The sequence below is a fragment of the Maylandia zebra genome, linkage group LG23, assembly GCF_041146795.1.
Source record: "Maylandia zebra isolate NMK-2024a linkage group LG23, Mzebra_GT3a, whole genome shotgun sequence".
In the NCBI taxonomy this organism is placed as follows: Eukaryota; Metazoa; Chordata; class Actinopteri; order Cichliformes; family Cichlidae; genus Maylandia; species Maylandia zebra.
In genome coordinates, this window is record NC_135188.1 from 3985511 (window position 1) to 3999480 (window position 13970).

At 42.2% G+C, this 13970-nt stretch overlaps 1 protein-coding gene across 1 annotated transcript; it reads right to left on the minus strand.

Annotated features, from left to right (window-relative positions):
- Positions 1-1284: 1284 nt before the first annotated feature.
- s1pr3a (sphingosine-1-phosphate receptor 3a) lies at positions 1285-4794 on the minus strand. Its single transcript, XM_004554986.6, has 2 exons — positions 4393-4794; positions 1285-3685 (listed from the first exon to the last, which is right to left on the minus strand). The coding sequence occupies exon 2, from the start codon at positions 3575-3577 to the stop codon at positions 2378-2380; it is 1200 nt and encodes a 399-aa protein (XP_004555043.1). The 5' UTR covers positions 3578-3685; positions 4393-4794; the 3' UTR covers positions 1285-2377.
- Between the last annotated feature and the right edge of the window lie 9176 nt (positions 4795-13970).

Here is a 13970-nt window from a genome sequence, read left to right on the forward strand (position 1 = left end):
TCATCCTTTTTGGAACAGATTTAATTTAACGTGTTTTAAATATCGCTGGATCCCCTCGGTGAAATTTCTGAGAGTGAAATTTTCTATAATTCTGTATGTTGCTTATTTTTATGGATTTTTATTTATCTTCTATTCTTTGCAAACCTGTTTTCAGACCAAAAAAAGACAGATTTAGCGGAACTAAAATGAGGATGTGATTTAATAAAGCAATGGTGAGGATGAAGCAGAGATTGGGTAAACTGTTTCAGGAAACACAGGATACACTGTCTATAAATCACACTACACAGCTCAACATTTGGACATTTTCCGGTGTTCCACGTGGCATAAGGCCACAATCATCCCCAGCTAATTCAGAAAAGAACGTGTTCAGACATTTCTGACAGGAAGCAGTCAGTGACCTTTAAGCTGGAAATGTTCGGCCGGTATTGCGTCCTCGCTGTCTCTCTTCATCAGAACTGGAAGTGCAGAGCCGAGACACATCCTTTAGCTGAGGCAAGTATAAAATGCCACTCTGACAGCACCTGTCTGGTCTAGCGGTGCAGTAAAAAGATCAAACTCTGCTCATTTGTCAGCTCAGTGTAAAAGTACGCTTTAGTGCAGCAGTATTTTAGGACAAAAACAAACAAATTCTTTCCTTGTCTTTAGTTATCAACGTCTAGAAAATATGCTGCTTACACATCTGATTATTATCTGTTATACTCTGCCAATCAAATCATTCACACAGGTATCACTCTTTTTTTGTTAAAGAAACATCCTAAATGATTTTCATAGAATTCATACAACACCCAGACTGTTTTTCCACAGTAGCCACAAGTAGTATGCCTTTTATCGGCAAATGACCTCACTGACTGGAAAGATCAAGTCATAATAAGGATGAAGAATTTTTTTTGCATTATTCATCAGCGTCTGACCCATGTCTGCATGTGTAGGCGTGTAAGATAGCAGGAACGTGCTCCCATTAGGGTATTAAATGAGTGCAGCAGGTTAAATCTGATGACATTTCTTCTCTCCTCTGTGAAAAGCAATTAATAAACCAACGGCAAATTATACCGCACATTAATAAATGTGTGGAATTCACAGCTTAGGCTTCAATAAGGATCTTATGAAGGATTGATAGTAGTAGAATCTGCCATTCATTTGGCAAAAGGTTTTTATCATCGGGTTTTATGACTATTCTTTAGCAAATTTATGCAGCTGGCGATCACAGGGACAGACGAAAAGAGAGGAAGGGGATTCGGAACGAGCCCCTGATTCCATAAAACAAAATGACGCATGAAAATCGGATAAAAGCGAATAGAATTTTATTTGCTATTTAACGTATCAGGCAATACATCACCCTCAGCATAAATGTCATTTACAGTCTACAACTTTTAAATAATTCACATCCAACACTCGTATTTACTAGTGGTTAGTTGATGGGCAAGTGGTTTGTAGATGTGCTGATGAGACCCTAAAATTTTCATGATTGTCGCTATTAGCCAGGCCGATTTTGCTCACAGTGTAGCTTCTGTTGACCTGAACCTGAAATGTCCATGAGTTGAATCCCACAAATTAACACCACCTCCTGCAGCACTACCATCAGGGCATACTTTACTATGTTGCCCACTAGTGGTAAGAATCAATTACTAGCAGTGTCATTTTTCCTTCAACCAACAGGTTTTTTGTTGTTTTTGGTTTGTAATTATGCACATCACAGCCTGATGAGGCTGCTAGTCTGGCACTAAACTTATAGAATAGGTTTCTCTCACAGTGCATTGCAAATAATCAATAATAAAGTGAACAGTAAAGTCCTAGTACCATGATGGGTTTCATGCACACAAAGCAAAAAACAAACAAAAAAATAAAACACTGCTGTGTAGCATTAAGGTGGCAAATGTTCTCACAGAAAATAAATAGTCTATCAGTCAAGTAATGAAAAATGCAGGTGTTTGAAGATTTCCTGCGTATAGTACATGCAAAAAAAAGAAAAGTGCAAGAATTTGATCATTTTGCTTAAAATGACAAGAAAAAAAACAACAACTCAATGACAGACAAAACACTAAAAGAGTAAATCATGCTTTACGGCATCCCCAGTCAATATGAATTCAATGTCAAAAATTTCTAAATCCAAGTAAGTCTCCGACGCTGTATTCGAGCGAGTTTAGTGTTGGAAAAGACATCTGAGTTCCTGTAAATAGTGGCTTTAAGAGTTCCTTTGTACTATGATTCAGAATCAGATGCATTTGGTTCCAAATGAATTTCTGAATGTATTTATCATTACTTCATCTAAGCCATGCTTCCCAAACGACACTGTACAAGCAAAAAGTGGCTGGTAGCAGGATTATATCAGACCAGTCTGTTTCTGTGTAACTGTAACACCTCATTTAGGCTTTTCCATTTAAAACTTGTTGAGGGCTGGCAGCGCTCCCGCCTTCACAAGTACAGCTGAAAGCAGGTCTGCTGGCCCTGAAGGATGGGGCACAGCAGTGGCGGAGGGATCTCCGTGCTTGTTGTCTAAGTTCACAGGTGTGGGAACCTTCCCTCTATTCATTGTAGACTTCCCATCCCCGCTCCCCCCTCCTCCACCAAAACTTGTCTTGCTGTTTTCTCCTGTGGGGATGATTGTCCCTAGGTTGGGGTTGCCCACTGCAGGAGTCCCAGTGTGCTCCATGCTGGTCTGACAACAGCACAGCAACCGGAAAAATGCGCTTCTCATTTCTCTGCTGGACAGAGTATATATGAGGGGGTTAAGGGCAGAGTTGAGTACAGCAAGGGCAATGAACCAGTCCACCTGGTAGAGAACAGGGCACTTATCTGGACTGCAACCAACATCCAGCAGGAGCAGGAGAAACAAGGGAGACCAGCACATGACAAAAACCCCAAGCACAATAACCACCGTACGAAGCAAGGCCAACGAACGCTCTGAAGGCCGGCTGCTCACCCTGCGGCTACTGGAGGTCACCAGACGGTAGATCCTGATGTAGAGTATAATGATGGCCACCAACAGGGCACTGAACACACTGATGCAGAAAGCAATATAACTCTTAGCATAGAGCGGCAGCACTGTGGAGCAGGAAGGCAGATTGTTTAGGCAGTTCCAGCCCAGGCTGGGCAGAGCACTCAGCAGTACCGACACAAGCCAGCAGGCTACCAGCAGTGCTAGAAGCCGACCTCGACCTGCTGTCTCGCAGGGGCGCAGACGCACCATTGTCATGTGCCTCTCAATCCCAATGGCCAGAAGGCTGAAGGTAGAAGCGCTGAGGGCTACGAACATGCTGCCTTCTCTGGCCAGCCACTCCAGTGGTGTCAAGAAGAAGGTTTTGGGTCCCGAGGTAAAGATGTTAACCATGTAAGCCACCCCAGCCAGCAGGTCTGACAACGCTAGGTTTCCAATGAGAAAGTACATACGGCTATGGAAGCGCTTATTCCTCCAGATGGCGAGGAGAACTGTAATGTTCTCCAGAACAATCAGCACGCAGATGAGAAGCAGCAGCACCATTTTACAGGCCCCACTGACGCGGGGCCGTTCCCACTTTCCCGAGTGGTTGTAGTGGATGACTATGACAGGGTTCATCCCCTCCTCTATTTGATTACTCATACTGCCTGGCCCTTCTTGACCTTCCTCGGTCACACAGCAGAGGGCGGCACAGCACTGGACACAGAGGCAAGGGTGGTCAAGTTGGCAGAGTCACATCCTTTGAGGAGCCTGTGAAGAAAAGTTAAAAGATAACGTTTAAAAATTACTCGGTTTTCTCTGAGCTTGGGAACTAAAGAAGATTATTCTATAGAAACATCAAATCTGCATTGAAAAAAGGAAAGTATTGCCAGTTTAAAGCTATGCAACTAAGCAAATAAGTACATCAGAACAAAAATCCCTTCAGACAAGTGTCCTGACAAAGACAGCAGTGGCACTTACAGGTTAAATAGAACACAGTCTCATGAAGAAACTGAAAACAATCAGATGATCTAAACTGCCCGTTCTTTTGTTCTATCCACTACCACTTACTTCAAGTACTTACATTTTTGGCATTATAGTTGAATAATGAGTCTAGGGAGTGTTTATGTCATCATTTATTATTCTTTCTTTCTTTTCCTTAAAAAAAGAAAAGACTTTTATAAAGGTCTTTAAATGATCCAGAAATGCCCCCCTCACAATGACGCTGAACATAAATTAAGTTTCTTCCAGTTTCAGAAACAAGGCACAGTGTTACAGCCAACTTCTTTACAGAAGTAAAAAATGCCAGAGGCTTTAATTGAAATCCTGCCTCTGCGTAACTTTCCTCTTCCTGACTTTCCTGTTTTGTGAAAGTTATCAAAAATGACATAGAGCTCGTGCATTGTTAGCGCACAGTCTTTGCGCAATCGGTGTGTTTTTCTTCGCTCCCGCAACAGTATGCTAGAAAGTTATCCTACCTGTCAGAATGATGTGGCTCGTTTGAACATCCCTGCAATGAGCAGATTTCCAAAAATGTCGAAGTTGTTGTTTTATTTGTTTTTTCCTCTCGTGCGTAAAGACGCAGAATTGATGCGTTCCAAAAAGGCGATATACTCGATGTAAAATTAAAGTTTCATGTCCTTGTCCGCTTAAAAATAGCAGTAAAGTAAAGACCTCGTTAATATCCACAGTAGGTTCTGTCCTAACTTTCCAGCGTCCTCTCACTTTGACTCTCCAGCTTCCAGCTTTGACTGTCCCGGTCTCACCCCTCACAGCCAACGGGGCGGGATTTTCCCTCACCTCTCCATTTGGTTTTCACCATTAATTATGAGTCAGGAGAGAAGTCGAACCCACGTGAGTCATTGCGCTATACTTTTGAGCCGTGCAGTGTGAATGATACCGTTTATTTTCCAAGTGTAGGTCAAAGCGATTTGTTTTTGTTCTCCGTGGTCAAAGGACAGCTGACTATTTCAGAGAAGAACGTCTAATTTGTTTCTTCCAGTGTGTCATAAAATTGCTGCTTTTACTTGTTGCAACACATGTAATAGATTTTGCCCGTTGGGCCTTAATACGCCGCTTGCATTACATCACTGTAGCACGCCTGTTGTTTTGATCGTTTGATGTTTACCAGTATAAAATCATATTCCTTAAAAACATCGGAAATGTTGCAGAGGAAAATCACAAACCAAAGTATATCACTCTATCCAAAGGTTAATATTTCATTTTCATAACACAATCAGCCATCTGTGGAATATTCTCCTCCACTGACAGGCCAAGAAGTTGCTGGAATCCACTCATTGTTTTTCATGCTCAGATAAAGGATCACTGAGTCCCTTTAGTGCTCTAGGAGTGTGAGATAGGTCAGACCTCTCCCATTGGAGCCAACTGGAAGGATGGAAAAGGAAGAGTTACAAATTTCTTATCCTTTTATGCACTTTCTCTGAACAGATAAGATACTGGGGTATTACGTACATGGGTGTCATCTCTAGCTTGTGGAGTTCTGACAGTTTGGTCATTGCAGAAAGGTCCATATTGGCGAAAAGGGTTAGGGATGGATTTGTGAGTTCCAAAAAGGAGATATACTCAATGTAAAATCAAAGGTTCATGTCCTTGTCTGCTTAAAAAGTAGTAAAGTTGACCTCCTTAATATCCACAGTAGGTTCTGTACTAACTTTCTAGCATCCTTTCACTTTGACTCTCCAGCTTTGACTGTCCCAGTCTCATCAGTCCTGGCCAGCAGGGTGGTATTTTCCTTCAACTCTTCATTTGGTTTTAACTATTAATTATGAGTCAGAAGGGAGTCAGAACAGCATTCAAAGGGAAAAAACAAAAATGAAATTGGACATAAGTAAGAAGGTAGAAAACACTATGGCAAGCCTTATCATTATTGCATAAAACCACTTTATTTAGTGTACCTTCTTAGTATCAGGTTGGACCTCCTTTTGCCTTCTGTCCATTACACCACATCCCAAAGGTCTGTCAAGCCCATTTCAGTAGAGTGAATTTATTGTCATGTTCAAGAAACCAGTTTGAGATTATTTGATCTCTGTGGCATGGCTTGTCAGAAGATGGGTACACTGGTTATAAAGTGACATTGATATCAAGGTAACAAAATGTGCCAACAAAATATCCCTGATAGTATTACACCACCATCGTGAACTTGAACCGCTGACAGAAGGCAGGATGGGTCCATGGTTTCATATTGTTTACAACAAATTCTGAAATTAGAGCAAGCGACATTTTTTCAAGCTTCTATTCCCTAACATTGGTGGGCACGTGTGAACTCGTGGTGTGGTTTTCCCTGTTACTGCTTCAGGGTTCAGTGTTGTGCAGTCGGAGATGCTGTTTTGCATACCTTGGTGGTAATGAGTGGTTGTTTGGCTCGGTGTTCCCTTCATATCAGCTTCATCTATTTATCTAGGGATTGAGAGTAACGCAATTTCTATTCTCTGTATGTCCTGTACATGTGGCAGAATCGACAAATAAAGTTGACTTTGACTTTGACTTCATGGACTCTGGCCATTCTCTCCTGACCTCTGGCATCAACGAGGCATTTTCACCCAGAGAATTGCAGCCCACTGGATTTTTCCTCTTTTTTTCTCTTTTTTTCGATGTTCTCTGATGTTTCAGTGTTCTCTGGTTGTGTGAGAAAATCCCAGTACATCAACAGTTTTCGAAATACTCACACCAGTCCAACTGGCATCATCACTGATTCCATATTCAAAGTCACTCAAATTGCCTTTATTCTCTAATCTGATGCTTGGTTAGAACTTCGGCAGGTTGTCGTTACCGTGCCCAAATTCCTAAAATGCGCTACTTTGCTGCCATGTGATTGGCCAATTGAATATTTGCATAAATGAGAAACTAAACAGGTATACCAGAGGAATGAATGGTGCTTTCCCCACTTTTCCTGCTATAGTGTAACAATGGAGAGACTATTTTAATTCCTGACATTATTGATTTGTAACAAATCAAACATAAGCTTTCAGTGTTAAGTAAAGACGGATAAATAGTAGTGAGACCACGTTCCCCCACTTTATGTGGAAACTAACTGCACTGCATTTTTATCTGCATAAATTCACTCAAGTTTATGAAAGTTAACACTCTCGTAGGAAATCTGCCCTAAAAACAGTAAGAAATTTGCTGATCTGTGGTTGTATACCTACTGAAACCTAAAGAAAACTGGCAAAAAAACGCTCAAGGAGTTGTGAACAGTTATAACAGTTATGGGAAGAAAAAGAAATGACAAGAGAAAAGTATAAGCGCATGGAAAAAATTAGCTTTTCATTTAGCTTTCAATAAAAAACAGCCATTTGTCAATAACATGATCGATGTTAAACCTATAACCAGCATAATTTGTGTGTCTGTTTAGGTTACATATACTTTGAATGTGACTACGTTTCAGTCATTTCGACCTAAAAGTGAAAGTAAAAAAAATACAAAACTACACATGAATATACTGCAGTGAAGTTTAAGGACGGGATCCAAGGCCTTGTTCTGCGGTCACAGATTGATTTGACTTGTGCTGCTCGATAAGCCTATTCCAAGGCAAGGTAGTCATCCTTGATATGTTTTAAAAGCATCTAAAAAAGAAGTGAAAGCGGGGGCTATTTTGTTTTGTTTTCCCTTTTTCTCTTTTCTAAGAATGGCTCTGTTTTTCAAAGTGTCCATCACTTCCATTTTTTTGTTTTCACATTCTTTGTTTTTCCTGGATCGAAAGAGCTTGAGTAGCATTGGGCAGGGTGGAAAATGGCTCTTCTGGCTAACTCAGACCGACAGCGTAACAAATAGTGATGAAAAGAAGAAGAGATGGTAAGAGACAGAAAAAGCAGGAGGCCAAGGTGCAGCCGAGCAGACAGCTTCTTCTTATTCCCGCTGTATCGCTGGCTCTGTGATATCACAGATAGTGAGCGGTTACAGGCAGCCTGGCCCTCTTACAAATGTCAGCCCAGGGATGGTAGATTAATGAATGACCTCCACAGCTGTTGACTTTACCCTGAGAGCAAGAGATGTACAGACACTCTGACAACACATTTATAACCAAAGAAAAACACTCCAAAGGCCTTGGCTCGGTGTTGGATACACACTTCCTAGATTTTTGGTGCTGTGTTGGAAAGAGGAAATGCTTCAGGTCACCAGATCCTGAAAACTAGGCCCAGTAATTTGCCATTGCTCTGCTGTGTGTGTGTGCATTGTGCATATGCATGCACATTAGTGAGTGAGTCAGGGCACAATGACGCAAGCTCCAGTGGTGAGTTAGATGTTTGGGAATGCAAAGTGTAGTGGGAGCGAAGAAGGAGCTGTGGTGGTGGAAAAGGAAGGCCTCTTAGGCCGTAGACCCACTGCCCTCCACTCCTGCTGTTTACCCACACCCACTAAAAAAATGTTCTGTTACAAAATTAGACATACATAGATTTACAGTACGTATATTAAGTATGCACACATTGTTATTATTTATTAACGATGAATTTGAGAATATTTTATGTCCTCGATAAGTAAATGACAACTGATGTACCACCGTAATCCAACTTTTGATGGGCACCATGCAGATATATGTAACAATAAATGTAATGTGTGCGTTACATTTGATTAGATTGGTTTCCTTAACTTCTTTAATAACTACATTTGGTTGAAGTTTGGAAGAGAGCAGCATTAGACTCTATTTTCCTTTGGTTCGCAAATCCATCTGTTGTTGATGAAAATAGCCAAATTTCAGTTTGTATAAACCATGCAACCATTTGGCAGGCTGAAAGGACTGAGCTCAAGAAGAGACCGACCAGTGTTTGATTTATCTTTAGTGTGACAGAGAATGTTAGTAAAGACAAAACTTTTCCTTCGTTTCTAAAGGGCTGCCAGTTTCTGTCTGCTTTTTGGTGGAAGTATCCACCACAAGTATCTGTCTGAGGACGGGGGCTAAGGTTACATCAGTGTTTGTCTGAGTTTTTGGGCAGAGAAGATATGGCCAGACTTTTTTTTTTTTACCTGATGGCATTTGGTTTGTGAAATTGCCAAACTACATCATAACTAATAGGTATGAATCGAATTTAGGTATTCAAATTCAAGTAGTGTTGTGACATGTCTAAATGTCTAAATTGAGCGTTTGAGCTGTTAGCTCTGGGGCAGTCACCACAGCCTTTGGGTTTTGGAATCTAGACTTTTGGCTGGATAGTGACATGTTGTTTGGAGGAACCTCTGGATATACTAATTTGGTGTAGCCCCCATTTATTAATTTCAGTTTTGGGTTTGGTTGCTGGAATTTTGCCAAAGCGGTGCAGATTTGTTTTCTAGAACTCTCTCATCATGGGAACATTTTGCTTTCAGTTGAGAGGTTAGCAAATCTGACAGATGTTTTTCTTTTCTTTTCTTTTTTGCTTATAGCTATTTGGCAGAGGATCTCTGTAACATTATTCACAAAATGAATATTCATTGAAAGGTTGAAAGGATGAGTTTTTTTCACAGTTTTATGTGTGCATGTACATGTGCAAACATGTTGACTGAAATTTATAGTTGGGGAATTCCATGTAAAAACCTTTAGTTTACAATCTTGTACATGCACAGTCATGAGGAAAAGAAGGTTTTCACAAGACTCTGTGCGGTCTATGAAAAACTAAGTAGATTCCATGACTCAGTAACTTGTAGAACCACATTTAGTAGCAATAACCTGAAAGTTATTGCAGGCATTTCTTTATGCACATCCCTCTTTAAACTCATATCAGTGTTTAAGTTGAATTGAGACTCGGACTTTGACTGGACCACTTATATATATATATATATATATATATATATATATATATATATATATATATATATATATATATATATATATATATATATATATATATATTAGGGGTGCAACGATACACAAAATTCACGGTTCGGTTCGATACTTTGGTGTCACGGTTCGATATTTTTTCGATACAAAAAAAAATGTTCGTGCCTTTTTAATTTGTCATTTATTAAAATTATAAATATATATTTTAACTCAAAAGTACAGTTTTTAAATTTAACCCTAACCCTTGTGCGTGTTTTTTATTTTGACAGCGAATGCGCACCTGCGGACCACTTATGTGCAGCCCTGGTTATTTAGCTCATCATATCACAGCCACAGAAATTATTTTGTCCATGAAACCATAAAGCTGCACTTTCTTTTTGCCTTATAGTCTGATTTGTCATAACTTCTCCGTTTTGTGGTAAGCTTTTCCTTGGCTGTCACTTCTTCACCCTGACCTGTCTTATTTGGCTCAGCAGAACTAAAATATATATCTGTCTGTGAAGGTTCTCAGTCATCCAGGTCATCGTAGTCAAATATATATCCTGCTGCTTTTACACACGCACTCACATAAGCTCAGCGATTCTCTGCGCGATCAACCTCTCACATGTTTAAGCTGCGGGAGATTTCACTTGTCATGTTTGCATAGTAAGCTAACAATTAATAAAACGATGTCAGAGGAATTGGTGCGCAAATTATCATCACTCACCAATCAGTGCTGTCGCTCTCTATACACAGTTCGCACGATTGCAAAGTGAAAGCAAAAAACAAGCGCAAATTCAAACGCGATTTCAATATGTCACATATTGACAGTGGCTCACCGATGCCAATGACATAATTACCCAGCTACATTTCTGAAAGAATGCAAAAGCATTGACATATATTTTTCCTTCCTACAATAGCCCGACGGGCAGGGCAGAGATAGATTTTGGTAGCCCGACTGGAAAAATCGCTAGCCCCGGGACGTCGGGCAGGCGATTTTGCGAGCCCTGTATCTGATTGAGGAATCACTCATCTTTGGAAAAGAGAGTTTATTACAGAGAAATGGCTCTTTCCAAAATAAAAGCTATACTATACGCTTCTTCTGGGCTATATTCTCAGCAGCATATTGTAGCGGGTCAGGGCTGTTCGGGGTTCTGTTTGTACAGTTATGTTTTGTTTATGTTGCCATAGTGACGGGTGATGCCCTCTCGCTGCGACGGTGTGTCCTTCCGGGGTCAGAGGGCGCCCTGTGTGTTGTTGTTGTTGTTGCTGTGCGGTTGCCGCGCTGAGCAGTTAGCTAGCGGCAGTGTTCTTCTGCAGATGTCAATAAACGGCTGTGCTCCCTGGCTAGCTCACAGGAAGCAAGACCAAACGACACCTCCGTCTCCTCGTTGTCTGAGCTCGCCACAATATTAAACATATCAGGTCCCCATAAGGAGAATCATGTGCTAACGGCTGTCTAAATGACTCGGGTAAAGTTTGTAGCATGCATGCTTGTTGTTTTTGTCTGCTTCCACTTGTCTTTGCACTAGGATGATGTCGGCGTAAATGTGCAGTCATATTCGTTGTGTTCCCTCTAGTGCTGTCAGCGTTAATCTCGTTGAAATGACATTAACGCCACAACACGGCAAATCTCCGTTAACGAGCTACCCCTGCATGGGGCTAGACGGCCAACACGTTAACGAGCTAACTGCGCTAACACACTAGTTCCCACCCATGTAATTGAGCATTGCTGGCACATCCAACATACTGTTTTACTTTAGTCCATGACGCGCTTACCTTCAGGGTCATACATCACATGAAAACCAAAATAATTCCAAACGCCAGATCTGAATGAGGGTGGGGGAGGTTCAATTTGCCATGTTGCAAGGAGAGCTTAACTTCTGTCTCGCTAACTTGCCCTGCGCTCTTCCTTCTGATGATGCTGTCTGTGTTGAACGCTCAGTGGATCTGCGCTCGACAGTGCAGCCTAGGCGGAGTAGTCGAACACAGATTCACTGAGCGCTCAACACAGACAGCATCGTCAGAAGGAAAGTTGATAAAATAAATTACAAATGTTGTATTGTTCGATACATATGCGTACCGAACCGAAAGCACTGTATCGAACGGTTCAATATCGATACGAGTATCGTTGCACCCCTAATATATATATATATATATATATATATATATATATATATATATATATATATATATATATATATATATATATATATATATATATATATATATATATATATATATATATATATATATATATATATATATATATATATATATATATATATATATATATATATATATATAGCAGCTGGATAGCGTAGTATAGCAGCTGGATAGCGTAGTGGTTAAACTACACGCCTTTGGAACAGAGGATCGCAAGTTCGATTCCTGCCTGGGGCGTCTGTATCCAGTAAGGGTCCTAAGGCTAGACCCCCTATGCTAAGCAAGCCTACCGCAGACATGAGCGAGACAGATAAATATGAAGGCATGCCGGCTCGGACGTCGCCCGGATCAACAAGGTCCGCGTCAGGTGTTGAGGAACCAGGGCACCCTGACGAAAAGTGGGCTACTGGAACAAGAAGGCATCGGTGGGCAAGGGACGAAAACAGGGCGTTGTTGGAATGCTACTACGCAAGTAACCCCGGCGGAAGGGGCTACATGAATAGGATGAGGGACCTATGGATTCTTCGATACCCAACATCCACAATGACGGCGAAACAACTAGTAGCTCAGTGTTCCAACATTCGAAAGAAGGGACTGCTCTCACAGCTAGAGATTGACGAGGTACAACACAAATGCTACGGCAAGGAGGAGTCAGGACGCCAGGTCAGGGGGGAGATATCATCACCCCCACCCGAGATTGGGTACATAGCCCCAAGTGCGATAGGAGAAGGATCGTTGAGTGCGAGAGGAACTGACCTGAAAAATAGGATCATGGCCAAGCTTGAAACCTGGATCCCCCGTAGCCGGTTACCAAGATTACGTGAAGTACCCTCAGAAGGTCTGCTAGATGATGTTAATGCAGCACTACGGGCAATACCTACAACCACGATTACCGACACTAACAAGCTGATCTACAATACGGCAGCAGTGATCAGTGAGATGCTTGGCTACAAGTTGAACAGCCACAAGGGGCAGTACCCTCCATGGAGAAGGAGGCTAGAGGGCAAGATCAAAGTAGCACGGAGGGAGGTTAGCCGAGTTGCAGAAAGGTGCGACAAATAAGGTGCCTAAGAAATACAGCAAGCTGTCCATACCTGAGGCCTTGGAAACTGCCAAGCAAAGACTCACAGCCTTGGCCAGCCGCTTGAGGAGGTACACCAGAGAGATAGAAGGCAGGAGAATAAACCAGCTGTTCTCCACAGAACCAGCAACGGTGTACTCTCAGTGGCAAGGGAACAATAATAATAAGAGAACAGCACCACCAAGGCTGGAGACGGAGCAATACTGGAAGAGCATATGGGAGAAGGATGCAACCCATAACGGCAATGCTCAGTGGCTAGTGGATCTGAGGGCAGACCACAGCGACCTCCCTGAACAGGGTCCAGTAACCATCACAGTGGCAGATATCCAAGAAAGGGTCTCCAGTATGAAGAGTTGGACAGCACCAGGGCCTGACATGGTTCACGCCTACTGGCTGAAGAAGCTGACTGCACTCCACGAGCGTCTGGCAGCACAAATGAACCAGCTGCTAGTTAACGAGAGACACCCGGAATGGCTAACTGAAGGGCGGACGGTCCTGATCCCCAAGGACCCCAAGAAGGGACCGGTCCCCTCCAACTACCGACCAATAACCTGCCTCAGTACTACATGGAAGCTCCTGTCAGGCATCATATCGGCTAAGATGAACAGGCACATGGGTCAATACATGAGCGGGACACAGAAAGGAATTGGCAAGAATACCAGAGGTGCAAAACACCAGCTACTGGTAGACAGAACAATCAGCCGAGACTGCAAGACCAGACTGACCAACCTGTGCACTGCCTGGATTGATTACAAGAAGGCCTATGACTCAATGCCCCACAGCTGGATACTGGAATGCCTAGAATTGTACAAGATCAATGGGACCCTAAGAGCCTTCATCAGGAACTCAATGGGGATGTGGCGTACAACACTAGAGGCCAACTCCAAGCCCATAGCACAAGTTACCATCAAGTGCGGGATCTACCAAGGAGATGCTCTGTCCCCACTGCTGTTCTGCATAGGCCTGAACCCCCTCAGTGAGATCATTAACAAGACTGGCTACGGATACCGACTACGGAACGGAGCAGTTGTCAGCCACCTCCTGTACATGGATGACAT

What these genes read in the sequence shown, in the direction of transcription:
- s1pr3a (XM_004554986.6), bottom strand. Translation starts at nt 3,577, where the DNA reads ATGAGTAATCAAATAGAGGAGGGGATGAACCCTGTCATAGTCATCCAC.